The following is a 27,018-nucleotide window of genomic DNA, read 5'->3' on the forward strand; positions in this document are numbered from 1 at the left end:
GGGTGCTTAAAGCACGTTTATTGGTTTAGGATTTTATCTGGAGGATGCTGTCTCATCATACATCAGAGAGTGTTAACCAGGGGAAGGAGGTACTGGATTAGCTTTCTATGTTAAAAAGGTTTGAAATCTAACTTTTTACGAAGTTCAGTTCAGTGGTGGGTTGGGGAACAGATTATAGTAGGGGCAGGAGTGGATACAAAGAGAGGACCAGAGAGCAGGCTGCTGCGCTGGGCCAGGGGAGAGAAACTGGTGCCTTTGTGGCAGGGAAAATGGAGAGAGGTGGACAGATTTGAAAGAGTTTATTAAAAATACAGAACAGACCGATCAATTCAATGAAGAGAGCCAGTGAGTTGGGAAGAATGAGGAACCAAGAATGACTTCTAGTTTTCTGGTTTGAGCAATTAAGAGCACTGAAGGAAGAACAGCAAGAGAGGGGGAGGAGGGCTTCCCTGGTGGTGCAGTGGTTGAGAGTCCGCCTGCCAATGCAGGGGATGCGGGTTTGTGCCCCAGTCCGGGAGGATCCCACATGCCGCAGAGCGGCTGGGCCTGTGAGCCATGGTCGCTGAGCCTGCGCGTCTGGAGCCTGTGCTCCACGACTGGAGAGGCCACAACAGTGAGAGGCCCGCGTACCGCAAAAAAAAAAAAAAAAAAGAAAAGAAATTAAAGTAAAATAAATCAAAGACAAATACTGTATGATCTCACTTATATGTGGAATCTAAAACAAACTGAATAGAAACAGAGAACAGACTGGTGGTTGCCAGAGGGGGTGGGGGAAATGGGTGAAGGTGGTCAAAAGGTACAAACTTCCAGTTGTAAGATGAGTAAGTTCTGGGGATGTAATGTACAGCATGGTGACTGCAGTTAACAATATCACATTGTATATTTGGAAGTTGCTAAGAGAGTAGATCTTACAAGTTCTCATCACAGGAAAAAAAACTAACTATGTGCGATGGTGGATGTTAACTAAAGTTACTGTGGTAACCATTTCACAATATATAAATGTATCCAACCATTATGTTGTCAACCTTAAACTAATACAATGTTATATGTCAATTATATCTCAATATCGGGACCAAAAAAAAAAAAACACAAACACAAACAAAACAAAACTAACAAATAACAACAACAAGAATTAAAGCATGGCAGGTTGTATAACTCAAATAGGTTCACAGACAGTAAATGGAAAAGCCAGGATTTAAATCTAACTCATCTGACTTTAGAACCCTCTGTCTTAACTACTATATTACTTCACTGCTCCTGCAAGAAATTTAAGTCCTCATTCGCTCAACAAATATTTAATGAGTACTACGTGCTAGGCGCTGCGCTGGCCACAGCAGAGCCAGCATAAATTAGAGTCCCTCCCCTTTAAGAGTTTACCATCTGGTGGTAGAGACAGTAACAATACTGTCCATGGGATGGGCTGCGGCAGGAGTCTGTGTGTCCACGGCAGGGACACAGACGAGGGCATCTAACTCTATCTTGGAGGCTCTGAGCGAAGCAACCAATGTCACAGTTAAAACTTAGTGGAAGAGTAGGCGTTTATGGCTATTTATAATATATATATATTTATAATATATAAAAATAATATATATGCAAAGGAGGAAATTTCAAGTTAGCTGGAAGAGCTGGTATTGGTAGATCTGATCACAGCCCAGAAAAATATCATGTCAATGGTGAGGGACATGATGTTGACCACAATCCTACTGTAAAATTTATTGCATGTAATTGGAGATCTGGTCTGTTTTGAATATAAAGGTAAACACTGCTTCTCTTAATAGACACTATAATAACAGAATTTTTGAACTTGAAGTGTCTGAACTTCTTGTTTTACAGGTGAGAAAATGAAAGCCCAGAGCAGTTAAGTGATTTGCCTGAGACCACACAACTACCAGTTAGAAAAATGGGTCTAGAACCTGGGCTTCCTTTCAGGCAGGCCAGTCTGTCCTTTACCAAAGCCCATCACCTTCAGGGCATAGTTCCATCTATTCATGGACTCACAGCTGCTGTATAAGGCCGTGTAGGTTGTTACTGGACAAGGGTGCCTGCTATGGGAGTGTTGGGGGGGGCTGAAGCCCACCCAGAGGAAGTAGCCCCCTTTTCTCACTCTCACAGGCACTTTATAGGCAAGCAATTGCCCTCTTGAAATGAATGTAGCCCAGCCTACAGAAACACCAGTTCCCTCCCATAGTGTATTAACACAGCAATATTGCCTGTATTTTTACCCATGCTGTTCAAATAATTTAGTGATTAGTGCTCTAGTGCCCACTGGCACAAAAAAACCAGTTCTGGTAGGTGGATTTCCAAACAAGTTTCACTGGTGTGATTTCTCTGCCTACAAGTGTGTCTTAGCCATGCCCTTTCCAACAAGGTGCAGGGGTTTGGAGCGAACAGGGGGTCTCCTTTGAGCGCTTAATCTCAGCTCCGGGGTCGTAGTTGCACCTTATATTATTACTGTGTTCTTTTGGGTTCCTGTTACTTCTTAGCAGGCAATCCCTTCTCACTGCAATCCGTATCACAGGTAATAGTTCTGTACAGTAAATGCTCCCTGTTCAAATTACTGTGTGGTTTCTCTCTCCTGATCAGGCTCTGACTGATTACAACCCTCTTAAATTTTTCTATCAGCCAGACACAGCCTGCTTTCCTGGAAGAGAAAAGATTATGACCCTACCAAGAATTACATGCAAGTACAGCATGGAGGGCCCATGACCTTGTAGGTTAGCCAGGAGTTCATGAAGGGGTGTGAAGAATGAACATTGCCCTTGGAATTTCCCTGAGCTCCTCGACTAAAAGGGCAGTGAGGCATGTGATCACATGCATATAATATGGTCAGTGGGAGTGGTAACATGCACTTGAATGTCCTATGCATAGGTGTTTCCCAACAGAGTGAAGGAGGACCATGACAGGCGCGTGGGAAGAGACTCTTGAATTTTAACGGTTGATTGAGGCTTTGCCAGGCAGGTAGTGGAGAAAGAATATTCCAAGCAGAGGCAACAGGACAGACAGAAGCCTGCAGGCATGGCAAGGTACTCTCGGGAATTGTTAGTAATACGGAATGGCTGGATAGGGGTGGCAGCCCTTGTGAAGGAGTCTGACCTTATCCTTCACAGTTTTAAAGACAGTGTAGAGAAGAGTTAAAAAATGAGTGTTTCCAGGCCCCTGGCCTAGAGGGGATGAATTCTTGACCAAGGACAACACCAATGAGAATGGAAAAAGATGAGTTTAAACAAGAGTACAGAATCAGGTAGATTGGTGGGATTTGGGGCCCTCGAGGGCTAGTTATGAGGAACTGAGATTATAGTTGTGAAAACACACTTTTAAAATAATATGTATATAATTATATAGCCTTGCTGCAATTTGATTCTAGGCATGAATAATGAGGCTCCATGCTCCTATACAGCAGAATTACCCTGATTATTGGGCCAGATGACAGTGTGGTGACAGCACCATAGGATAACGTGGTAGCTTTATTGCAATTTATGCTTCTCTACCTCCCTCCCAACTTCCCACCTGACCATCAGTACTGGACAGTTGGTGCCTTTGTGTTTTATAGTAAACAGTGAGCACTCTATGAATGAGCTTTCACAGCCCGTTGTTCAAAATAGCAAATTCCTAAGAGAGAGTTTTAAAGTTTTAAAGCAAATTCCTAAGAGAGAGTTTTAAAGAGTTCCATCCCATCATTTTACAGAAGAGCAAACCAACACCCAGATCATCTAAGACTCATCTAAGAGCAAGGGAGAGAGAGAATTATGACCAGGTGTCTTGGAAAACTTTGCAGGAGCTCTTTGCTGCCATCTTTGTAGGATATGCATGTTGACTGGCACGAGAAAAAGATTAATAATCCAGGGTACTTGTAACTCAAGGAATATCCCTTCAGAAAAAGCACAGGGAGGTCCTGGATGGGTCCCGTATTCCCCACTTAATGGCAGGTGAGTCAGCAACTCCTTTCAGGGGTAGGAACCTTCATCTTCTTCAACATGAACGTTTCTAGTTTAAGGGCCGGAAAGTTTTGTCTCGTGGGTTAACAGTCTTGTTACACATGTCAGAGATGAAGATACTCCATCTTTTTATTGCACAAGGTTATGTCAACAACTCTGACATGACAGTTACGCATCCATCGCTTTGTCATCCGCAGCACAATTTGGTTTGGAAGAAGGGCTGAATTCCGTGTTTTGAATACCTGGAAGGATCAATGATATCCTCTGTCAGTCTTATATATCGTGATCTTTAGCTACTACCACTTCTATACTGTGGTCAATTGTCCTCTGCCAGGGCAAGACCTGTGTGGTTTCCTTACAATTTATATCCTTAATGATAATCTTCTCTCGCCACGAATGCTATTCATCCCATGTTCCAGATGTACGGGGCCATCTTTTGACAAAGTGGTTGTTAATACACTGTTCCTGCAGGAGGCTGGGGAAGGGCCCTGTGCCTCCCTCCGGGCGGCCCCTCTTCCACGTCTCTCAGCCTTTACATATACATTACACACATGTAATCGCTCAGAGGCGAGGTGAGAATGGGGCTGAGGGTACAGGAAACAGGCGAGAAGAACAAAGCTGTGATGGGACAGCCAGCTTGTCAGTGACAGTGTACCCTGGGCTGCAGACTTGTTTCTAGCCTAAGGTACTGGTTATGTTGACACCCAAGGGTATAAAATATCTCTGGTCCCACCCTCTACTTGCCATGGAGATAAACTCATGCTTATCCCAAGAAAGGATCTCTTACATTTCTGGGTAATTATCATAAGATGCTCTGCAAATAAAATAAGAGTTTTTAAAGATCAGTTACCCCTACATCTCTATCATGCTAGCTTTTTTTTAGTGTTTGTTTCTAGTCTGGCTGATACTCCTCAACTAAGGAAAAATAATATTCTCTATCTCTTTTTCTCATAAAAGGTGCCTTGTGATCACTGGATATTAGTGCCCTATTTTCCCCCTTATTCCTTTCCAGTTCACCTTTTATTTGAAAGGTGCCCACTTTTATTATTATTTATTTCAAGACACCCAGATTTTCTTCTGTGTATCCCATGAGAAGAACTATTTCTGACAGAGCTTCAGCCCATGCTACCGTTCATTAGGTTTATAGTTCCCTTCTAAGGACTCGGCAAGATCAGTGTTCTGAGTTTGCATTACATTTCAAAGCAGAGAAAAATATTTCCCAGTGTTATATGAAGCAGAATGTCCTAACTGTATACAAAATAGAGTCCCTGCTCTTGAAATGCAAATCAGAATGGGATGAACAACAGAAGCACGAACACAAAGGGACGTTCAGGTGACCTGTAATATGAGTTACTGCTCAGCCACCGACTGCAAGGACAGTCCCTGAGGTAAAAACCACCCTGTGCATATAATTATCATGGGTATGAAAATATTGAGCAAACACGCTGCTAGACTTTTGTCCCTTTTTCACATAATTTGGAAGCATGGCATAAGAATTTCTTTAATCGTTTCCAAATTTGTGAGTGAAATTTCATTTGTAAGGGATTTTAAGAAAACAAAAGTCTCCAACCTAATTAACTCCAAATTTAATTCAACATTTTCCTTTTATTTACTATAAAATATCAAGAGGTTTAAACATTTTCAAAATCTGTATATATGTTATGGGAATGTAATTAATCATCTGCAGAGCACATAAATCCCAGCAAGACACTTTGTCAAATTATCTCATCTTACTCATGATCCTTTTATCCCACCAATTTTTCTTGGTTTCTGATTTCACTGAGTTGGGATTAAGTCAGTGCATTCCTCCCACTGCATAATTAGGACTGCTTTAAAACTATGTAATTACAAACCTCAACTGCCAATTGTGCATTGCATTCATTGTCATAACTGCCATTAGCATGGTTTTAAATTCTTTCAGAGCAGTGGGGAAAGATGTCATGTTAATAAGTTCCACTGCTATATGTCTGCTATTGATTATCTGCAGCAATTACAGACTTGGATGGGATCCAAAACTAGACACACAACCCAGGAAAATGCCAATGTTTTGTGAATCTAAAGGAATTTTTAAGGAAAAAAAGTTCTTTAAAACAATAAAACTGGATGAAAGGGTTAGTATAAGATTTTAAAAGTATGCAATGGCTGGCTTACTTTTATAAATGGGTACAGATCTAATCTCTTGGTCTTCCTGGGAGGGGAGAAGTATTTTGGGTAGTTATCTACTCTAATTTTGATTACCTTCTACAGAAATTAAAATAGTATGAAGGTGTTCCAAAGCCTGATTTGACAGCGTCTGCTCTCTTCACTCCCACTGCTGGTCAGCCCACAGTCCCCTCCCTTAGCACGAACCTCTTCTGAGTCCAATATCCCAACTCCCTCTTCTTCATCAGTCTAGAGATGGTAGGTAGACCCACTTAAAATTGACGTGAAGTCTTCCTCATCCAGAAAGCTCACCCTGATGAGACTTCAGTCACGTATTTCCCAATTCTGAATACAAAGCAAAAAAAAAACTTTTCTTGATTAAAAAAAAAAAAACAAAAACCCTCACAAACTCTTTTTTAAGAAACTAAGGTGTTCATAATCCCCATGTAAACAATTTCCTTTGGAGTAAGCCTTTAGTATGTGGGAGTGCATGTATCAAATGGTAAACTCTATGATTTTGCTGGTATCCAAGCTTGATTCACTAATTTAAATCCATTTTAGCCATTTTCATCAAGTTTCTTTGTTAAATCTCTTTGGACAATCAACATGCTTTGTTATAAATTACTTGGTTATAAATTATTAATTTAAGAGAAACCAAAAACTATATATAACAAATTCAGGAGCTCCAATCAAGTTCTGGCCTGTCATTATCCACATTATATATATATAATATATATAATAATAATTATATATATATATATAATGTAGACATCACATATATAAATTATATATATATTATATATATAGTTTATATATATATATATGAGTGCAATGCACAATCGGCAGTTGAGGTTTTTAATTACATAGTTTTAAAGCAGTCCTAATTATGCAGTGGGAGGAATGCACTGATTTAATCCCAACTCAGTGAAATCAGAATTTTATATATTTATATATATTATATATATTACATATGTTATTTTCTTTAACATCTTTATTGGAGTATAATTGCTTTACAGTGGTGTGTTAGTTTCTGCTTTATAACTATATATGTTATTAATATATTAAATATATTAATATAATATATATTATATATCTATTATATATATGTACAATGTGTGTGTATATATATATATATACACACACACACACACACACACTTCGATCATTATAATTTCCCCGCTATGCATTTCTAAATGGTTATAAATGAACTGAATTGTGGTGGGAAGAGGTCCCAGGGATCTTAACAACTACAATAACTCTCTTGTAATTTGCTGAAAGCAAGTGATTTCAGTACTGATTTACTCTTTTACTTGAAGTTCATAACAAAAGCAAACAGGTAGATTTTTGTTAAAAATCTACAGGTTGGTAGATCTTTAAGGCCTTGCACCTAGATAAATTCTTACTTCAGACTAAGGAAATTAGCTTTTGAAGCAAAGAGGGTGGGAAAAAAGCCAGCTTTGCACAAACTGAGAGTTCAGTCCACCTGTTTGAATAAGTATTTTTAGACAATTCTGAATCAGGTTAATAATGAATACAGAAAGAATTATTATTAGCATTGTGACTTACTCTATGAAGATGCACTGAAGTAAAAAAGAAAACTTAGGAATAATTAATTGGTACCTCTCCCTCTCTTCCTCGAACTTGGTTTGTAAATAGGGATATCCAGCTAGCTGTTTCCTATCTGGGTGTTGGTAGTTTGTAGACATGGTCTCCTCCCTGCAGCTTTTCAAGAGGAACTGTCAGGTTATGTGGCAAATGATTAACTCTGTCACCCTGGATTTTGCATGCCTGCTTTTAAGTATGATGAGCTTCAGTCTTGCCATGGAAAAAAAAAAATACAAAAGTCACCTTAAGTCTTACAGTGCAACAGTTTTAATAGTCCACGCTACAACAGGCAAGTACAGTTTTGCAGTTCAACATTAAAAGCAATCCTGCCTTAATTAAAATGCTTCTACTTAAGAATGCTTCCTGCTGTCTCCCATCCCTTCACTTAAGGTGTGTCTACAAAAGTACTCCTAAAGTGCATTTCTCAGGCATTAAAGATAGCACTGTGATTTGCTTTCCAATAGCAAGTTCGGAATCAGAGCATGCCGTTCTCAGCGGAGGGCTGCGCAATTCCAGTTGAGCTAAGGTCTCTTACAAAAGTACCCTTCTCACTCCCACGGGCGACGCAAAGGAGGCCACTGAAGTTTTTTGAAAAAAATTGTGCCAACTTCCTCTGCGGTATCTTCTCTTACCACGAATAAATATTTAATGCATCCTTGAGTCGTGATATACGGAACACGTTATTTTGTCACGTCAATTTCTAGGAAAATAAACTCTGGAGGCCTTGTGCGAATATTCTGAATTTGGTGGGATGAGACTCCAAGAACAGGGGCGGGGCAGAATTCTCGGGTTTAGACCTGGGGGTTGGGGAGGCGTGGTGCGAAGAGAGTCCCGGAGCGCTCGGGCTACTGCTTGTCCTCGTGCGGGTCACCAGAGAAGCTCGCCTCCTCCGAGGACCTGACTCCCTCGGGGAGCAGAGTGGCGCGCACTTTCCTCTTCTCCTTAAAGCGGCCCGAGCGCGAGATCTTCAAATTTCGGCGGCTGTTGCCCGATTTCTCCCCGCCCAACTTGTCTGGCTTGTGGGGCTCGCCGGCGCCCCCGAGGAGATTGGGATGCTGATTCTCCCGGGAACTGCTAGTCCAGTCGGGGCCAGGCGGGGCGGGCGCCGCGGGTTCCCCGGGGTCAGGCTGGGCGGGAGGCTTCGCACCCCCCGCGGCGTCCTTGCTTTTCTTCCTGCTGTTCTTTAACGAACTCCACCAGGAGCCCGAGCTGCCTGTGCCGCCGCCGTCGGCCATGGCCAGCGGGCCAAGTGGCGGGGGGCGCGGCGAGCGGGGAAGGGCCTCAGCGGCAGCGGCGCCTCTCTCGTCCACCTCGGCCCTGCCCCGGCTTCTCGCAAGCGGGCTGCGGGCTGGGAGCCGCCGAAGCAGAGGCTTGTGCTGGGGAGGAAAACAAAACTTCGTTACTGGGTTTGTCGAAGTCACGTGCCCCTCAATCCCACTTCCTCCCCTTGGCTCCGTCTGGCACCGGAGCGGCTGGGGTCCGAGGGTCCGCAGCCGCGCGGGCCGCAGAGGGCACCGCCGCGCCCCCCCCCCGCCCCCCGCCAGGGCGCAGGCGGACGAAGGGCTTCCGGGGCGCCACCCTCTGGTCTCGAGACTGAGTCTTGGCACTCCCTGGCCTCAGCCTTAGTCTGGCTTCCAGGATAGCGCAGTGGTCCGCGAGCGAGGGCCACCCAGGGGTGGGTGCCGGGGCTTCTGGATTAACCAGGCCCCGGAGGGAAAATGGCCTGTCCTGTCACTCCGCCCATTTGTAGACGAAGCCCAAAGGTGACCCACCGGGTCCAGAAGGGCACCTGCGAGGAGGGCGCCCGGAAGCAAGCGCGCCCCCGCTATAGGTGAGCCATAAACATTAGATCCCTGTCAAACAGTTCCGAAATTTCCCTCAAAGGTTTTTGTTCCCTGGACTTCTGTCCCGGGATCCTTTTTGATGTGATTCTTCGGGGGCGGGGCGGGGCGGGGCGTGGGGGGCGGATTTACAGGCCAGTAAGAGCGAGGGACAAGCTCATGGTGTTTGTTTCTTTTAAATTCTGCTTTCGACAAAACTTCTGCCTGATGACCTTCAGAGAAGCATGTCTAGACCTAACTTCCCTTGAAAACCGCCATCCTAACGCTTCCTTTTATTCCCCAGAGACCAATCTTGCGTCTCTTTGAAGCCACCCGCTGCCTGCGGTTGAGATGAGCCCAAGTCCCCTTCCCTTAGTTCTGTATTAAAATGTGCACCGCGTCTGTTTGTACTAGGCAACTCAACTCATGGGATTTTAAGTTACAAATTAAAGCCTTCTGTTCTTTTCCTTGCGCAATTCCCTCCTCCAAAGGAGAGAGCGCACAACCAAGAACTCCAATTTGCCTCTTCCCAGCTTTTAAAATAGCACTGCGGAGCGAAAAGGCTGTTTGTTAGCACTTAAGGTGCGAATATCGGAAGCGAGGCTCCTCTGCTCATTTGCTGTGCTGGGCACTAACTCTACGAACGAGCAGGATTCGCTGGCGCCGCGGCTCATTTCCAGGTTTCCGCTGGGCTGCTTCCCATCCCACGCGCCCGGCGCTGCTGGGATTCGCCCGCTCTGGAGAGCGAAAATTCGGCGGTGTCTGTGGTTTGGAGGTTCTCCTTCCCCAACCGGGGGGAGACAGCCGGAGGGCCTACGCCGGCGGCCGCAGCGGCCTCCTCTGAGCAAGGAGACCTTGGCACCAGCTCCTCCCCAGAACGCCCCGAGGGCACACTCGACTTGAAAACAATAGAAGAAAAAATGGCCAAAAGTTCTTTCCTTACAGAAGGCACCCACACCCTCAGGCACAGTTTGCAGTTGGGTTTGCAAACATCCATTCCCCCTCCGCTTTATAGATCGGAAAAGCACCCCCAACTTATTCACTGGTGGTGGTGGTGGTGGTGATAGTGGTGGGTGTTCCTGATGCTACTTTCAGTCTTCTACCCTACGCTTTCTTCTCCACAATCAACGTTGTATGCACGGAAGGGTTTTGCACGAATTGCTCATGGGAAAGATTGCAAATTACGCAGAACGCCTGCAGCTAGTAACTTCTCCTCGGGCGCTGGGGGAGCGCCCCAGCGTGACACCCCGGAATGGGCTCTGTCTTGGCGGACGGAGAATCACCCTGATCGCTCACCTGCTCAGGCTTCCCAGGACCCCGCGGCTCCGCGCCTCTCTTCCCGCGCAGAGTCGGGAGGGGGTGCGCTTGGGTTAATCTGGAAGTCGGGGCGCGGCGTCCCTCTGCGCGGTCTTGGAGAGGTCGGGTTTCTTTCTGGAAGGTGTGCTAGCCGAAATCGCCGCAGTCCAGCTAAGCCGATTGCTGTTGCTGGTCTCCCCTGGTTCCTCCAGCTTCCTGGCGCAGCGGCGGCAGTAGCCCGGAGCTCGAAGTACTGTTGGCTCCGACCGGAGGCCGCCCCTGCGAGTGGGTGCCAGGCTCACTGCCCCAGGTGAATGGCCAGGCAGTCTCTCCCGCCTAGTAGCCTTTCATTCTCCCTTTCCCTGATAGCGCCGCCCGGGAGCCGCAGGGAGATGGGATCTCAGGGGCTCACTCTGATGCATTGAAGCTCCCTACCGCGTCGGTCCTCCGCGCGGGGAAAGACATCTGCTCACCTGCTGGTTATTCGCCAAGTGATTCTAGAAACCAGAGCCCCGGGGCAGCGGGAAGAAAAAAATAATAACCCAGGAGGCGGCCACTGCTGCCACAGGTGCAGGTAGGAAGTTCGCGTTCCCGCCTTCCAGGGACGAGATTGGACCAGGTCGCCTACGTGGCGCCAGCCTTGGGATGTCTGATTGGAGAAAGGCTGCGTGCGCCTCTCGCGAGTCGGACTCCTGAAGAAGAAACGGTAGAGGAGACCGGAGGCCGAGAGACCGAGGCTGCAGGTGGGCTCCGGCGGATAAACGTCGCAGCTCTCTCTCCCTCTGCCCCTACCCCAATTTCTTTTTTCCCTTTCCTCTCCGCGTCCCCAACCGTGGCCACTCAGCTCCCAGAATCTCAAGTTCTGTAACTTACAGGAGCCGTTCCATACCCAGGCACAATGTTGCAGAGTTGCAGGCGCCCTGAGTTGAAAGGCTGTAATATTAACAAGTTCGTTATGTGCCAGCCAGGCGCTCTTCCAAGCGCTTTCTGTGGATTAACTTATTTACTCCTCCTCACAGCCCTAGGAGGTAAGAACTATTGTTATCCTCACTTGAAGATAACTTAGCTCTGAAAGGCTAAAGGGTTGCCCAAGTTTGCACGGCTGGTGAGTGGCAGAGCCGGATTTGTACCCTGGAGACCTGACTCCGGCTCCCACGGTCTTAACCGGCACCTTTTACCGCAGCCTGCCAGTCAGTGTCGGTCTCTTAGCGTGACTCAGTGAGGATGTGAATTTCCTTCCCTCAGGTCTAGAAGTCCGTGGACAGCCACCGCACCTGAGGAGTACAGATCCAGCCCTGAGCTGGAAGTCAAGTGAACCCGCGGATGGCGTCAAGTTTCAGGAGGCTTTTGTTCCCAGGAACATATGGGTGCTTTTTATTACCTGGACAGAAAGGTTTTGACATAGGGCATTTTCACTAATAAGGCAGAGGTGCAACCGGCTGCATCTTCTAGGATGCTTTTATTTTTCAAAGAACTATTTTGATGTTCACTGAGCTCGTGTGTAACTCCTCTGAAGGACTGCGTATGGAGCAACTGACATCCCAGCGTCTTTGTTCTGAGGATTTTCTAAAGTGGTGAAGTAGTGAAAGACATGATGCCTACCTATTGCATAACTTACAATATGGAATTCATAGGAAGAAATTTTTATAGAGTATTTCTATGTATGAAATATGGTAAAATATGAATATTTTATATCCTTAACTTAGTTTAGCATTCTTGGATTTTTAAATGATATGCACAGCAGCGTGTATTTGAAAGTGATACATTTTCATATATTTCTTGGGATTCGTTTTAGAGAGGAAACTTGCAATCGTAGCACCAGAACTGAACAAAGACAGGCCACCAACCATGAGAGGAGGACGGGATACATCGTCATAGTGCCATCTCATTACAGAGGAGACACTGGACCAAGGAGGAAAGTCCTGTCTGAAGAACCCTCACCGCTAGAAAGTGGTGGAGCTGGGTTCCAAACATTGTTTGTTGATCAAATGGGTGAAAGAAGGAAGACATTTAGGAAAAGAAAATGAGTCCTGCAAATGGCTTCTCATCTAGCATGATTTAACAAAGGGCCAGCATTTTCTAAATAGATGAACATCAGCTAACTGCTGAAATTAAAAAATTCATTCTCTTCCATCCCTCCCATTTGTATTTAATAACTTTGAATATTTCTGTATTTCATTGACTTGATAACACCTTATAAATAACCCTTGCATGCAGTAAAAACATTTAAATGGAGACATGAAAACTAAGGAGAAATGAGGCAGAAGGGACTAGGGAGGTGGAGAATGGGTGTCCCTCCAGACAGAGGGAATAGCACGTGCAAAAGCCATGAGCTTGAAGGAGCTTAGGATTTTTAAGGAGCAAAGAGGTGGTCAGTGTGATCTGAGTACAAAGTGAGCTGAAGCACTGCAGGAGACAAAGCTAGAAAGGTGGGTGCGACCAGGCCCTTCAGGACCTGGTAGGAGTTTTGAACATAATCCATTATAGAGGAAGTGACATGGTAAGATTTGCATTTAAAATATCACGGAAACTGTAAAGAGTGGATGGTAGAGTGGACAAGGTGGGGCTACAGGAAAACCAGTTTGGAACTGTTGGGGTAGTTCAGGTGGGATATTTTGATGGCTGGTGGGAGGGTGCTGGCAGTGGGGGAGGTGAGAAGAATTAGATGTATGCAAAAGAGAGTTAGGAGGTAAAATCAACAGGACACGCTTTCATTCAGTTCATACAAAAGAGGAGCCTGAGTTTAACTAGAGGCTTAAAACAGATGCTTTTACAGTCTTCCTTGTAACTAGGAGCATGCATGTGATCTAGTTCTGACTTATGGGGCTATAAGGAAGACTTCTGGAAATGTTTCTTCCTAAATACAGGACAGAGGGCTTGCGTGGTGGCGCAGTGGTTGAGAATCTGCCTGCCAATGCAGGGGACATGGGTTCAAGCCCTGGTCTGGGAAGATCCCACGTGCCGCGGAGCAACTGGGCCCGTGAGCCACAACTACTGAGCCTGTGCATCTGGAACCTATTCTCGGCAACAAGAGAGGCCGCGATAGTGAGAGGCCCGCACACCGTGATGAAGAGTGGCCCCCACCTGCCGCAACTAGAGAAAGCCCTAGCACAGAAACGAGGACGCAACACAGCCAAAAATAAATATAAATAAATAAATTTGAAAAAAAAATACAGGACAGAGCCTTCTGAAGAACATCTTTTGCAATACCCTTGATTCTTATGTTTAAGTACAGTGTGAGGATGTGCAGCAGCCATTGTGCAACAGTGAGGCAACTGACATGGAAATAAAACCCAGCACACTAAGGATGATGGCATGGGAGTGTGACAAGTGTTTGGGTCCTTCATGATACTGGTGAGCCCCTGGAAGAACCCTGGGATGACATATCTCTTGACTACTAGTTCCGTGAGATAAGGTGGATTCCTATGATTTAACCGCAGCTTTAAATACAGTTTTCTGTTACTTGCAGCCCCAAACATTCCTTCTTGGTACAGTCTAGTAGAGTTATAGAAAAAACATATATTGTTCAAAAGGCAAAAAGGTAGTGTTGTCACATTTTTTCCTTGACCAATATGAAAAGTTCTTCCTGGAAGAAGGACTTAGTGAAATGTTTAAGTGATGGGGAAGTTTTTAGAGGTGGGGAATGCATCTGCAAAAGAAGGTACTTCACTGAAAAGGCTTGGAGTAGGAACTTCCCTGGAGGTCCGATGGTTAAGACGCCACACTCTCAATGTAGGGGGCATGCGTTCAATCCCTGGCCAGGGAGCTAAGATGCCACATGGCAAGGCCAAAAAAAAAAAAAAAAAGAAGAGGCTTGGAGTTAAGGGAATGAGTGGATAAAGGTATGTGTACATGTGTACATACGGTGGCAAGGGGCATCGGATTATCTGAGATCTCATGGTAGTTTGACTTTTAAAGATAGAATTTTAAATCAAAACAATTGACTTATTTCCCTCCATTTATTGAATCTAGAACTGTTTAAATCTATAAAAATTTTCATAACCAATCCCATGAAAAAAAAACCCACCCCAGGGCTTCCCTGGTGGTGCAGTGGTTGGGGGTCTGCCTGCTGATGCAGGGGACACGGATTCGTGCCCCAGTCCGGGAAGATCCCACATGCCGCAGAGTGGCTGGGCCCGTGAGCCATGGCCGCTGAGCCTGCGCATCCGGAGCCTGTGCTCTGCAACGGGAGAGGCCACAACAGTGAGAGGCCCGCGTACCAAAAATTTAAAAAATTAAAAAAATAACCCACCCCAAACCAAAAAACAACAAAGAGAGTTAGTGTTAAACAAATATAGTTGTGTTCTGTAACTATTGATCTAGGAATCCTGCTGTTTGCTTCTATAAGGAGAACATGGGCTGTCCTAAACCTCTGTGTTGGTAAGCTATGAATACAGTATAGATGCATTTAAAAGTTGATTTATCTACCCAGTGAATAGTGGGTAACTTTCAATGTTACAGAATTTAAATATGCTTAGATTGGGCATTGCTTACATTTCTTTATAATATTTTTTTCTTGTCATTTTTTACTTTTCAAAAATGTGTTGATGGTTTGAGAAAGGACACAGTTTCTTTCTTCTCTTCTTTTTTTAAAAAATTAAATTGTTGGGGCTTCCCAGGTGGCGCGGTGGTTGAGAGTCCGCCTGCTGATGCAGGGGACGCAGGTTCATGCCCTGGTCCGGGAAGATCCCACATGCCACGGAGCGGCTGGGCCCATGAGCCATGGCCGCCTGTGCGTCCAGAGCCTGTGCTCTGCAACGGGAGAGGCCACAACAGTGAGAGGCCCACGTACCGCAAAAAAAAAAAAAAAAAAATTAAATTGTTTCTTTCTCAGGTGACCCTTTAAGTGCAATAAATGATTACACTAAAAGACAATAGGTAATGAATTTCTAGAAAGCAGGATTTGCATACTAGAAATTAAAAGAGGAACTTTAGAAGTTCAACTTGGCATTTGCAATCCTAGCAAATCTGGCATTGTATCAGAGGCTGAGAAATTGATTCTCTTCCTTTAAAGCATTTATGGTGGGAACAGGGCAAAGGAAAACACATGATGAGAAAAGTTAAGAAATACAGCTAATCGGAAAAGATAGGCAGAACACTCTATGACATAAATCACAGCAAGATCCTTTTTGACGCACCTCCTAGAGAAATGGAAATAAAACCAAAAATAAACAAATGGGACCCAATGAAACTTAAAAGGTTTTGCACAACAAAGGAAAACATAAACAAGACAAAAAGACAACTCTCAGAATGGGAGAAAATATCTGCAAATGAAGCAACTGACAAGGGGTTAATCTCCAAAATTTACAAGCAGCTCATGCAGCTCAATATCATAAAAACAAACAACCCAATCCAAAAATGGGCAGAAGACCTAAATAGACATTTCTCCAAAGAAGATATACAGATTGCCAACAAGCACATGAAAGGATGCTCAACATCACTAATCATTAGAGAAATGCAAATCAAAACTACAGTGAGGTATCACCTCACAGCAGTCAGAATGGCCATCATCAAAAAGTCTACAAACAATAAACGCTGGAGAGGGTGTGGAGAAAAGGGAACCCTCTTGCACTACTGGTGGGAATGTAAATTGATACAGCCACTATGGAGAACAGTATGGAGGTTCCTTAAAAAAGTAAAAATAGAACTTCCATACAATCCAGCAATCCCACTACCGGGCATATACCCTGAGAAAACCATAATTCAAAAAGTGTCATGTACCACAGTGTTCATTGCAGCTCTATTTACAATAGACAGGACATGGAAGCAACCTAAGTGTCCATCGACATATGAATGGATAAAGAAGATGTGGCACATATATACAATGGAGTATTACTCAGCCATAAAAAGAAACGAAGTTGAGTTATTTGTAGTGAGGTGGATGGACCTAGAGTCTGTCATACAGAGTAAAGTAAGAAAGAGAAAAACAAATACCATATGCTAACACATATATATGGAATCTAAAAGAAAAAGTTCTGAAAAACCTAGGAGCAGGACAGGAATAAAGACACAGACGCAGAGAATGGACTTGAGGACACGGGGAGGGGGAAGGGTAAGCTGGGACGAAGTGAGGGAGTGGCATGGAGATATATACACTACCAAATGTAAAACAGACAGCTAGTGGGAAGCAGCCGCATAGCACAGGGAGATCAGCTCCGTGCTCTGTGACCACCTAGAGGGGTGGGATAGGGAGGGTGGGAGGGAGACGCAAGAGGGAGGAGATATGGGGATATATGTATATGTATATGTGTAGCTGATTCACTTTGTTATAAAGCAGAAACACACCACTGTAAAGCTATTATACTCCAATAAATATGTTAAAAAAATACAGCTAATCAAAATGAAGAAAATAAAGGTGATTTATATTCTCTTCACCCAAGGATAACTATGGCCCACATTTTCACATTTACTCCATTCATCCTACCCCTTCCCTATCCCCCTTCCCTCCCTTCCATCATCCCTTTCTTTTATGGACTCTTCCATTCTTTGAAAGTTAGATTTGTCTCTCCTATGGCCTTTTCCTTTATAGTCACCCATGTACTTGTAGTTTAATATTTATTTTCTCCTTTCTGTGTATGCACATCAGTGTTGTTGGATTTAGTCTGTAAACTTTTAAAAATAAATGTATTTTTTATTTTTGGTTGCCTTGGGTCTTCGTTGTTTTGCGTGGGCTTTCTCTAGTTGCTGGCGAGCGGTGGTTACTCTTCATTGTGGTGCGCAAGCTTCTCATTGTGGTGGCTTCTCCTGTTGCAGAGCACGGACTCTAGGCGTGTGAGCTTCAGTAGCTGTGAGGCACGGGCTTAGATGCTCTGGGGCATGTGGGATCTTCCTGGACCAGGGCTAGAACCTGTGTCCGCTGCACTGGCAGGCAAATTCTTAACCACTGCGCCACCAGGCAAGTCCCTAGTCTGTAAACTTTTAAAGAGAGGGTGTTGCACCTGTGCCTGAATTTGGAATCCACTGTTCACATCATCTCATCCTGTGCCCTGTCAGGTTAACATGAATGCATACCTAGAAGTATAAAAATTATAGTCACGGGCTTCCCTGGTGGCGCAGTGGTTGAGAGTCTGCCTGACGATGCAGGGGACACAGGTTCGTGCCCCGGTCCGGGAAGATCCCACATGCCGCAGAGCGGCTGGGCCCGTGAGCCATGGCCGCTGAGCCTGTGCGTCCGGAGCCTGTGCTCCGCAACGGGAGAGGCCACAACAGTGAGAGAGGCCCGCGTACCGCAAAAAAAGAAAAAACAAAAACAAACAAAATTACAGTCACAAAATGTGACTAATCATGTCAGTTTCACACTTGACCTAAGCAAGACTGGTTTGTACAGTTCCGCCTCCCTCCAAAATTCAGTCGACACCAGCTGACTCTTTGTAACTTCCCACACCTCCTCCTTTTGTGGATCTGGTTCCTTTAGTATTCTTGGATATCATTGTATATTCCTCATTTTCCTTAAAAAATTATTTGTAAGAAAATTTAAGACCTAAGACAAAAGTCACTTTTTCTAGAAAGGATTTTCAAGAGTTTAGGGACACTACCAGGCAGGACCACTTTACACTCAGTTCATGGCTTGAGGATTTTGGGATAACCAAAAACAAGAGATCCACAGGACCATTAGCCTATAGTCACACTCCAGGGACAAGTCCATTCCCTCCCTACCCGCCTCCCCATCTTTTCTGCTCCAAATTAACTTAATTGTCCATGAAGACCTGTTGGGGGGATGGGTATAGTTTACTTCTGGGCTGCCCGGAGCCTGAGGGTATGGCCCTTTGGGGTCTGACACTTATCAAGGGAAAAATCTTCTATTAATTGCTCGTTTTTGGATGATCCCTACACTCACTTATAATTCTGTCCCTTATGCTCCAGGGGGCTATGAAAACTGAAGTTGTTTTGGTGCCCAATTTTTTCCAGCAGGAGAATTCAGCCAAATAACCTAGTGCCACTGACAGGAGTGGGTGTGTTTTAATTTTATTGTAAATTGTTTGCTTGATGTTTGTCCCTGTGACTAGATTATAATTTTCTTATTTATTTATTGTCTGACTCCCTCACTAGAAAATGAGTTCCATTTTATTTAATGATCATTAACAGAACACTTTCTATGTACTGGGTACATTTCTAATTGCTTTATAAATATTAAGTCATTTAATCTTCCTGAAAGCCCTGTGAAATAGGTACTATTATTATTATAGATGAGGTAACTGAGACACTAAGAACTTAAGTTACTTGCCCAAGGTGACACAGCCAGTAAGTATTAGAGCCAGCATTTGACCCCAGGAAAACTGGCTTCAGAGTCCAGGGACTAACTCCTCTCTGTGCTGTGTCTCTCCGTGAGCACTAGGACAGGTCACTAATGAGTCTTTAGCACCTGGCATCTGCCTGACAATAACAGTTCTTACTATTGTTGAATGCATGACCATCCAATGCAGAAATGTGTGCTTTCTTGGTTAAAATATGACCAACTTGTAAAAAGAAATGTACTAAAAGTGGCAATGAAATAAAATTTCAATCTGTCATTACAGGTAATAATAGCCTGATTTTCTTTAATTCTGAGGAGTGAGTACAGTAGGTGGACCAAATTATCTGATAAATTTTTGCTTTTTTCTTAAAATTGCAAGAGCACTATCATGTTGCAATACCCTTTGAAGGAGATGTGGTTAGGTGGTAAACGTGGATGGGGAAGAATAAAGTAATACCAGAGGATGGCTGATGAGATTTTATTAAATATTGTACTTGGGGAATAAATGAATGATCTAGAGGACATGACATTTCAGAACAGGGCTCCACAGCACATCTTGACTCTCTCAGGAAACAAAGATAATTCTACTTTATTGTTTATTAGAAAATCACTCATGTAAATAAAAGTCATGTGTTACCACACAAGGTAATGTTCTGTGGCTGGTCACCTGGTTCCAGGTCAGGACCAGGGTAAACTAGATCCTGTAAAGGGTGACTTGCTATCTGCAGTTGTTCATTTCCATTTTCAAAGGGTTGATTCGGTTATGCTCCGTTCGCCAGGTTATATTTTCTCTTTATGGTTTGTCGATGTGTCAGCTCATTACGTCACATGTGCACAGGGAGGAGGTGGATATCTGATGGAAGGGTAACATGATGCAGGAAGGGAATCTTTTGGTTTCATCATTTGCATCAAGGCCAGTGTCAAAACATAGTTAGAAAACCATAAGAAATAGCTGCTTTCCTAAGTCAAAGGCTGTCAGGGGAGGTGCACCAACGTTTTGGCACTCAGCTTTCTGTTCGGTGCCAACACAGGTAAATCTCCCATTGTACACTCCAGTGAACATTCAGTTTCGTCTACTTGATGTCATTTCACTTACCTACTGGGGGAAACTACTTCAGCTGCAGCTATAAAACTTTTATAATAATGGCAAATTTTAAATTCTTACTCTGGGCTTTCACTTTACTATGTGCTTATCCAAAAGTGGAAAGTGTTCTCACTGTTTTAATGGTAGAGCAACCCTGAGAGAGAGATATTACAAGTTCTACAGTTTTATCCTAGAAATTTGAAGCAAGTTGCTCCAAGTCACAGGACCAGAAGAGGTGCAGTTATTTTGATTCGGTTTGAGTTACTCTTTCCCTAGTACAATGTTCTTTTAATATTGATATTTGAATCTCATATTGCCTTTTAGTTAATCATTAGATCAATAAATATTTGTTGGTATCAAGGCTATTTCATCAAAAGAGGTAGTCATACTTAAAAGATTCGAATTAGGTCATCGCCTTCTAAGTTTCCCACTTAGAATAATGCTAAATCATATGTGGTTGCTTAAATATTAAAGCCCTATGGAATCACAGAGCACTCAAAGCTCAAATTAACACTGGGAATTGTAATTATATACATTTCTTGTGAAAAGACTTGATGGTTGGTTTGAATTACGAGCTGTGTGGCTTTGAGAAAATTACTTAATATCTTTAGGCTCCGGTTTCCTTAAATGTAAAGTGGGGATAATACTATCTACTTCTCTGGATCGTTGCCAAGATTAAAGCAGACAATACATTTATTAAAGTCCCCAGCACAGTGCCTGACACGTAATAGGCACTCAGTAAATGTTAGCTTCTCCTTGACTGATTTCTTTCATTGGCTGTGTAGGAAAATCATGTAAACAGACTCTACAGATCAATGACTTCCAAGTGCTTTTGGAAAATAATGGGTAGAGAGTCTTAAAGTTCACTGTCATTATTGTTGATTAGGGCCCATTGCTTCCCCCCCAAGAACATCAGGTTAAAATTTACTGGAGAGTATTTAATATACAACAATTTGCTCTGAATCTAACTTTTTTTTCAGGAACATACTTAATGATTAAATCAAATCAAGCAGAAGTTTTCTGTATGTGATTCAAGAACGCTCTTCATCCTTTCGGCACCGAAATTGCATTACCTGTCATTGAAGGAGGAAGTGTGCTCAGTTAAGCTTGAAAGCAATGTTACCAGAAAAGGATTAACAAATCGTAAGGCAGAATCCTTAGAAGTAAGGTCACTACCAGAATGCGGCTGAGGCACGAGCCAAGGAATATGTTTAATATGTGTTGCCCCGTTAGCTCCTGGAATCTTAATGTATAATCCACATCACTGAATCAGACCCAAAGGAGGGAAAGAACGGGAGCATCATGTCTCTGCTATGTAGACACGGCATTATTAATTATTTTAAGAAATTAGTTTTTATTTTATTAAAGTAATCTGTGCACACAGAGTTCAAAAGTCAAATGTTATTAAGGCGATTATAGCACATTACAGGGGTTTCTTATCTCATTCCTTCCCTTAGTTCTCTTCCCCAACCACCTTCAACAATTTTGGCTTTTTGTTTCCGACATGTGCACATCTCTATATTTCTAATTAATTTGTGTATTATGCTCTCTTTTGATTTATCGATATTTGACCTCTATTAATTTCTTATTATGGTATTTGAGCCTTTTGTTCTCTTATACCACCATGCCTTCTGCTTCCTTTCTCTCCTATCCCAGTACAGTGGTCATATTACAGCCTTTGTTTAATTGACAATTCCATGTTGATATTATTGTGCCTTTGTAAATATTGTTCAGGCTAAGCATTATAGTGTACAGAACATTATATTTGCTTTCCTACTTTATGTCTTTTCCTAAAATTAATAATGGCCTCTCCCTGCCCGCCCTCCCCCCACCTCAACCCTTTCAATCTGCTTGTTTTTAGTCCTATTTCTAATTCTTTCTACACTTTCCAATGGCTTCTTGGTGCACTTTTCTACAAGTGCTATCATATCAGTATATATGTGTTCCATTTTGTTTTTCCTAAAAATATCCCTCCTGGGCTTCCCTGGTGGCGCAGTGGTTGAGAGTCCGCCTGCCGATGCAGGGGGCACGTGTTCGTGCCCCGGGCCGGGAGGATCCCACGTGCCGCGGAGCGGCTGGGCCCGTGAGCCATGGCCACTGAGCCTGCGCGTCCGGAGCCTGTGCTCCGCAACGGGAGAGGCCACAACAGCGAGAGGCCCGCATACCGCCAAAAAAAAAAAAAAAAAAAATCCCTCCTGGACACTTCCTTCTCCTTCCATAGGGACTGACCTCTCTCTGTCTGTTGCACAGTCTCCTCCTGGGGATGCCTTGAGTCTCCTTCTTTCTTGGTGGAGTTGCTTGTTTTGCTGGAGCACATTGTCAGATGGGGCAGCAGCAGAAGGTATCATGGTGGCCGTCTTCACCGTGGCTGTCTCTTTAGCCACACAGTTCCATCTGGACTGTTTATCCCCCATGCCTCCCACACATCATCCTCCTGGGAGATCTTTCTACCCTTATTCTGGACAGTCCCTTTGTGCCAAAGGTGCAAAGTGAATCTTGACGTAAACATCACACAGTATAATTAATAATTAGATCATGGATTTTAAATGTAAAAATATAAAACTTTTAGAAGAAAATATAGAATGTCTTTGGGACCTAGGGCTAAGTGAAGAGTTCATAGACATGGCTAAAATGAAGATCCATAAAAGGAAAAATAACTAAGTTGGGCTTCATCAAAACGGAGAAAAACTTTGGCTCTGAAAAACACTCTGTTAAGAGGATGTAAAGACAAACTACAGACTAGGAGAAAATATTTGCAAACCATATATACCTAAAATATATAAAGGACTCTCAAAATTCTATAGTGAAAAAGAATCAATTATGAAATGTGCAAAAGACTTGAACAGTTGTTTCACTAACTTGGAGACACAGATGACAAATAACCACATGAAAAGATGTTCAGCGTCATTAACCATTAGTGAAATGCAAATGCGAACCACAGTGAGATATCAACATGAACTTATCAGAATGACTAAAACAGAAAATAATGATGACACCAAATGCTAGTGAGGCTGTGGAGAAACTGAATCACTTACACGTTGCTGGTGGGAATGTGAAATGGTCCAGCTGCTCTGGAAAACAGCTTGATAGTTTCTTAAAAAAACTAAACATGCAAATATGACCCAGAAATTGCACCCTTTCCAAACTGGAAACAATCCAGATGCCCTTCAGTGGGTGAAAGGCAAAACAGACTGTGGTAAATCCATACCATGGAATGTTTCTCAGCAATAGAAAAGGATAGCTTACTGAATCTCAGGAATCATTTGGAATTGTTGACGGATAGCGTTGGAAGGTGGAGTAGATGTGATTGCCTACAGAGAAAGTACGGCAAGAAGGCAGCCTTGGAGAGTGTTCCAAGGGACTTGGAGAGTTCTAGAGGGAGAATGGGCAGAGGACTGGGCAGAGGATGGGGGCAAGGGTGGTGTCACAGCAGCCGAGAGAGAGGGGGTTGGAGAAGAAGGGAGTGGTCAACTGTGCCAGCAAATGAGAAGCCAAGTAAGCAGAGACCCGAAGCTGCAGTGAGGTTGATGGGGCTCCAGGGAGAGCACTCTGGGGGGGGAGCACAAGCACTGAAGCTTGACCTGGTGGTATGAAGGTGTGTCGCAGCACCTCCACACCTGCTCCCATGCCATCTGGCCTCAGTGATAACCCATGAGGTTGGTGGGTCGAGCAGGCAAGCAGGCATTAATTTTCAAGTTTCAGAGGGGAGAAACCTGGGGCTCAGAAACGTTGGAAGCCTTGATCTGTGACCGAGCCAGGTCTTGTGGCTCTAAATTCAGTGCTCTTGTAGGGCTCCCATGATGGCTTTCTGCCACATCACAGCACAGGGCAGGTGTGGCTTGGCTTCAAAAACCCATTGGACAGTAAACTGCTAGAATCCCCCTATAATTTGCTAGGCAGCAATGTGATGTCCTGTAACGCTGAAGAAAGTTTACTAAGGCTTACTTAGTGTAAGTATTCTCATAAAAGTTCCCCACAGCTCTTGAGTTTTTAGACATTTGTCTTACTGTGTGCCCCAAATACTATACTGAGTGCTGTACATAGATTATCTTAAGCCTCACAATTACTTCACGGAATATGTACCGACACTAGTTCATTATAATGACAAGGAAACTGAGGCTTAAGAAGTAAAGTAACTTTCCCAAATTATACTATCAGAAAGTGATAAGAGGCAGGATTGAAATAACGGGGTTGTAACCTGCAATTGAACTTGTGTAACAGGCAATTGAACTAGAGACTTAGATCTTCAGATTCTCCAACCTGAATTATTTTGAGGCTTAATCATACCTACTGGATAGAAGGAGAAAGAATATGGTGAAGATTAGGTGAGTTTTGGATAACTAGTTCCAAGAAAGCTTCAGTAACTGAAGGGTTCAGATACTGGACAGAACTCTAAATGGTGGACAAGAGTCAATATGCATTTTCAGATTCTTCTGCTTCTAGAATCACCCCCTCCTCCATGACACCAAAATATTATAGGATATTTGAATATTTGTAGAAGGATTATTCTTTTAATTGAGAAAGTGTTTGAGTGCCTACTGTATGCCAGGCAAAGTTCCATTTAGGGACAAGGGTAGACTGGGAGCAAAGTAGACCAATTCCTGCTTTCATGAAGTTTACAGGTCAGACAATGTCATTTTAGAGATAGAGGTGGTTCCATAGTTATGGAGATGAGAGGCCTTTGGGGACCTTGGTCTATGGATGTGGAGGGTCTTATTCAGCCTCTGAAAGTTTGAACATCCTTCCCAATGCTACAAAACTATTTCCCCTTCTTCATTAATAAATCCTGAGTTTCTTCAGGTATCCAAACACTTCGGAATGGGTGGATTTAGCCGCAGTTCAGGTGAAACCCTTTCTGTTCGAAACCAGTTCTCAAATTTATCCTGCATTGGAATCACCTGGAGGGCTTGTTAAAAAGATTGTGAGGCATCACATGAAACGACCGCGGTCACGTGAGCACAGTTTTCGCGGGGCTCTGGCGGCGGCGTCCTCTGGTAAGTTGCGGTCACGGTCATCTCTCGGTCTCCCGCCGCCGGCCCGGGGGAGGGGGGGAGGAAGCGAGGGCGCTGCCAGCCGGCCCAGACGACGCCAGCACAAGAGCCCCCGCCGCCCCGCTGCCCCGCCGGACCTCTGCGACCCCAGTTCCTGGAGCACAGGCTTTTGGTGCTGTTGCTTTCTTCCTTGGCTTCGGCTATGATAATCCTGCTGACCTCAGACTCAGGTTACAAGGATATGCAGGTGAATACCACGAAATTCATGCTGCGGTATGCCTGGTATTCTTGGCCCAATGTAGTTTTGTGTTTCTTTGGTGGCTTTTTTGTTTGTTTGTTTGCGGTACGCGGGCCTCTCACTGTTGTGGCCTCTCCCGTTGCGGAGCACAGGCTCCGGACGCGCAGGCTCAGCGGCCATGGCTCACGGGCCCAGCCGCTCCGCGGCATGTGGGATCTTCCCGGACCGGGGCACGAACCCGTGTCCCCTGCATCGGCAGGCGGACTCTCAACCACTGCGCCCACCAGGGAAGCCCCTCTTTGGTGGCTTTTTGATAGAGCAAGCATTTGGAATACGATGGGGCACCATTATTTTTAATTGCTATTTGTTTTTGCCCTGGGTGGAATATTTAATTGGCTGACGGAGTTTGGACCGTTATGTTTGGGATGGGTGGGGACCCCTTAGCAGTTGCCCAGAATACGTATGCTGTGAGTTGGTTTAAAGGCAAAGAATTAAACTTGGTGTTTGGTGTAAGTTGGACTCCAGCTTAGCATGGCTGGAATTGGAAGAACAGTAAACATGAACCTCATGAGATGGCTGTATTCTAAGGTTTAAGCTTCCTTGGGTTCTGCTGGTCACACAACCCTTGGGGTCACAGTTATGACTGGGGGTATAACATGTATTCTTTCACTAGTCTGTGCCTTGGCCCTTGCTTATTTGGATCAGACAGCAGAAAGAATCCTTCATAAAGAACAAAGCAAAACAGGTGAAGTTATTAAGTTGACTGATGTGAAGGACTTCTCCTTACCCCTGTGGCTATATTTATCACCTGTGTCTGCTATTATGTTGCCGTGTTCCCTTTCATTGGACTTCACAAAGATTTCTTTACAGAGAAATTTGGATTTTTCTCCCAGACAGCGAGTGATATTAGCAGTATAGTGTTTGGGCTCCTGGTGGATAAAACGGGAAGTAACGTCATCTGTGTGCAATGGTGACTTCCCACATGATGCTGGCCTTTATGCTGTGGAACACTTGGATTGCTATGTGTCTCCTGGGACTCTACTATTCGTTGCTTGCCTGTGCATTGTGGCCAATGGTGGCGTTTGTAGTTCCTGAACATCAACTGGGAACCGCATATGGCTTCATGCAGTCCATTCAGAATCTTGGGTTGGCCATCATTTCCATCATTGCTGGCATGATATTGGATACTCGGGAATATTTGTTTTTAGAAGTTTTCTTCATTGCTTGTGTTTCTTTGTCACTGTTATCTGTGGTCTTACTCCACTTGTTGAATCATATCCAAGGTGGGAAACTAAATTATTCTGCAAGACAAAGGGAAGAAACAAAACTTTCTCATGCAGAATGAGAAGTTTAAATGACTGTGTCATGAGAATGGGCTGCACACATCATTAGTTTGAAAAACTCCTTTATTTTTTTTTTCAAATTTAGAGCTTAGTTGCTAGGAAAAATAATGGTCTGGAGAGTTATTATATTTTGAATACACTTATTTTAAAGTATAATTCTGAGGACTGTTTTAGCCTGTGTCTTTTGTATTGCTGAAGAATTCTACTTTGGGATAGGCTCATCAGTGGTGAAGTTCAGAAAATTGTACCTGGTACATGTGGGTGATTTTGAGTACGGACACTGAATAATGGAAATCTTTGGATCTCGTATTGAGATAATTTTCACAAAGAG

At 43.9% G+C, this 27,018-nt stretch overlaps 1 protein-coding gene and 1 pseudogene across 2 annotated transcripts; one reads left to right on the forward strand and one right to left on the reverse strand.

Moving 5' to 3' along the window:
• Positions 1–7,568: 7,568 nt before the first annotated feature.
• On the reverse strand, positions 7,569–11,394 carry PRR15 (proline rich 15). Of its 2 annotated transcripts, none has more exons than XM_033420409.2 (2): positions 10,799–11,394; positions 7,569–9,058 (listed from the first exon to the last, which is right to left on the reverse strand). In XM_033420409.2, the coding sequence occupies exon 2, from the start codon at positions 8,915–8,917 to the stop codon at positions 8,528–8,530; it is 390 nt and encodes a 129-aa protein (XP_033276300.1). In that variant the 5' UTR covers positions 8,918–9,058; positions 10,799–11,394; the 3' UTR covers positions 7,569–8,527. The 2 variants fall into 2 exon arrangements, with proteins under 2 accessions (XP_033276300.1, XP_049570831.1); XM_049714874.1 differs by lacking the exon at positions 10,799–11,394 and adding an exon at positions 9,455–9,593.
• Positions 11,395–25,332: 13,938 nt separating this feature from the next.
• Positions 25,333–26,763, forward strand: LOC101273173 (major facilitator superfamily domain-containing protein 1-like; annotated as a pseudogene).
• The last annotated feature ends 255 nt before the right edge of the window (positions 26,764–27,018 follow it).

This window comes from Orcinus orca, chromosome 9 (genome assembly GCF_937001465.1).
Source record: "Orcinus orca chromosome 9, mOrcOrc1.1, whole genome shotgun sequence".
Taxonomy (NCBI): domain Eukaryota; kingdom Metazoa; phylum Chordata; class Mammalia; order Artiodactyla; family Delphinidae; genus Orcinus; species Orcinus orca.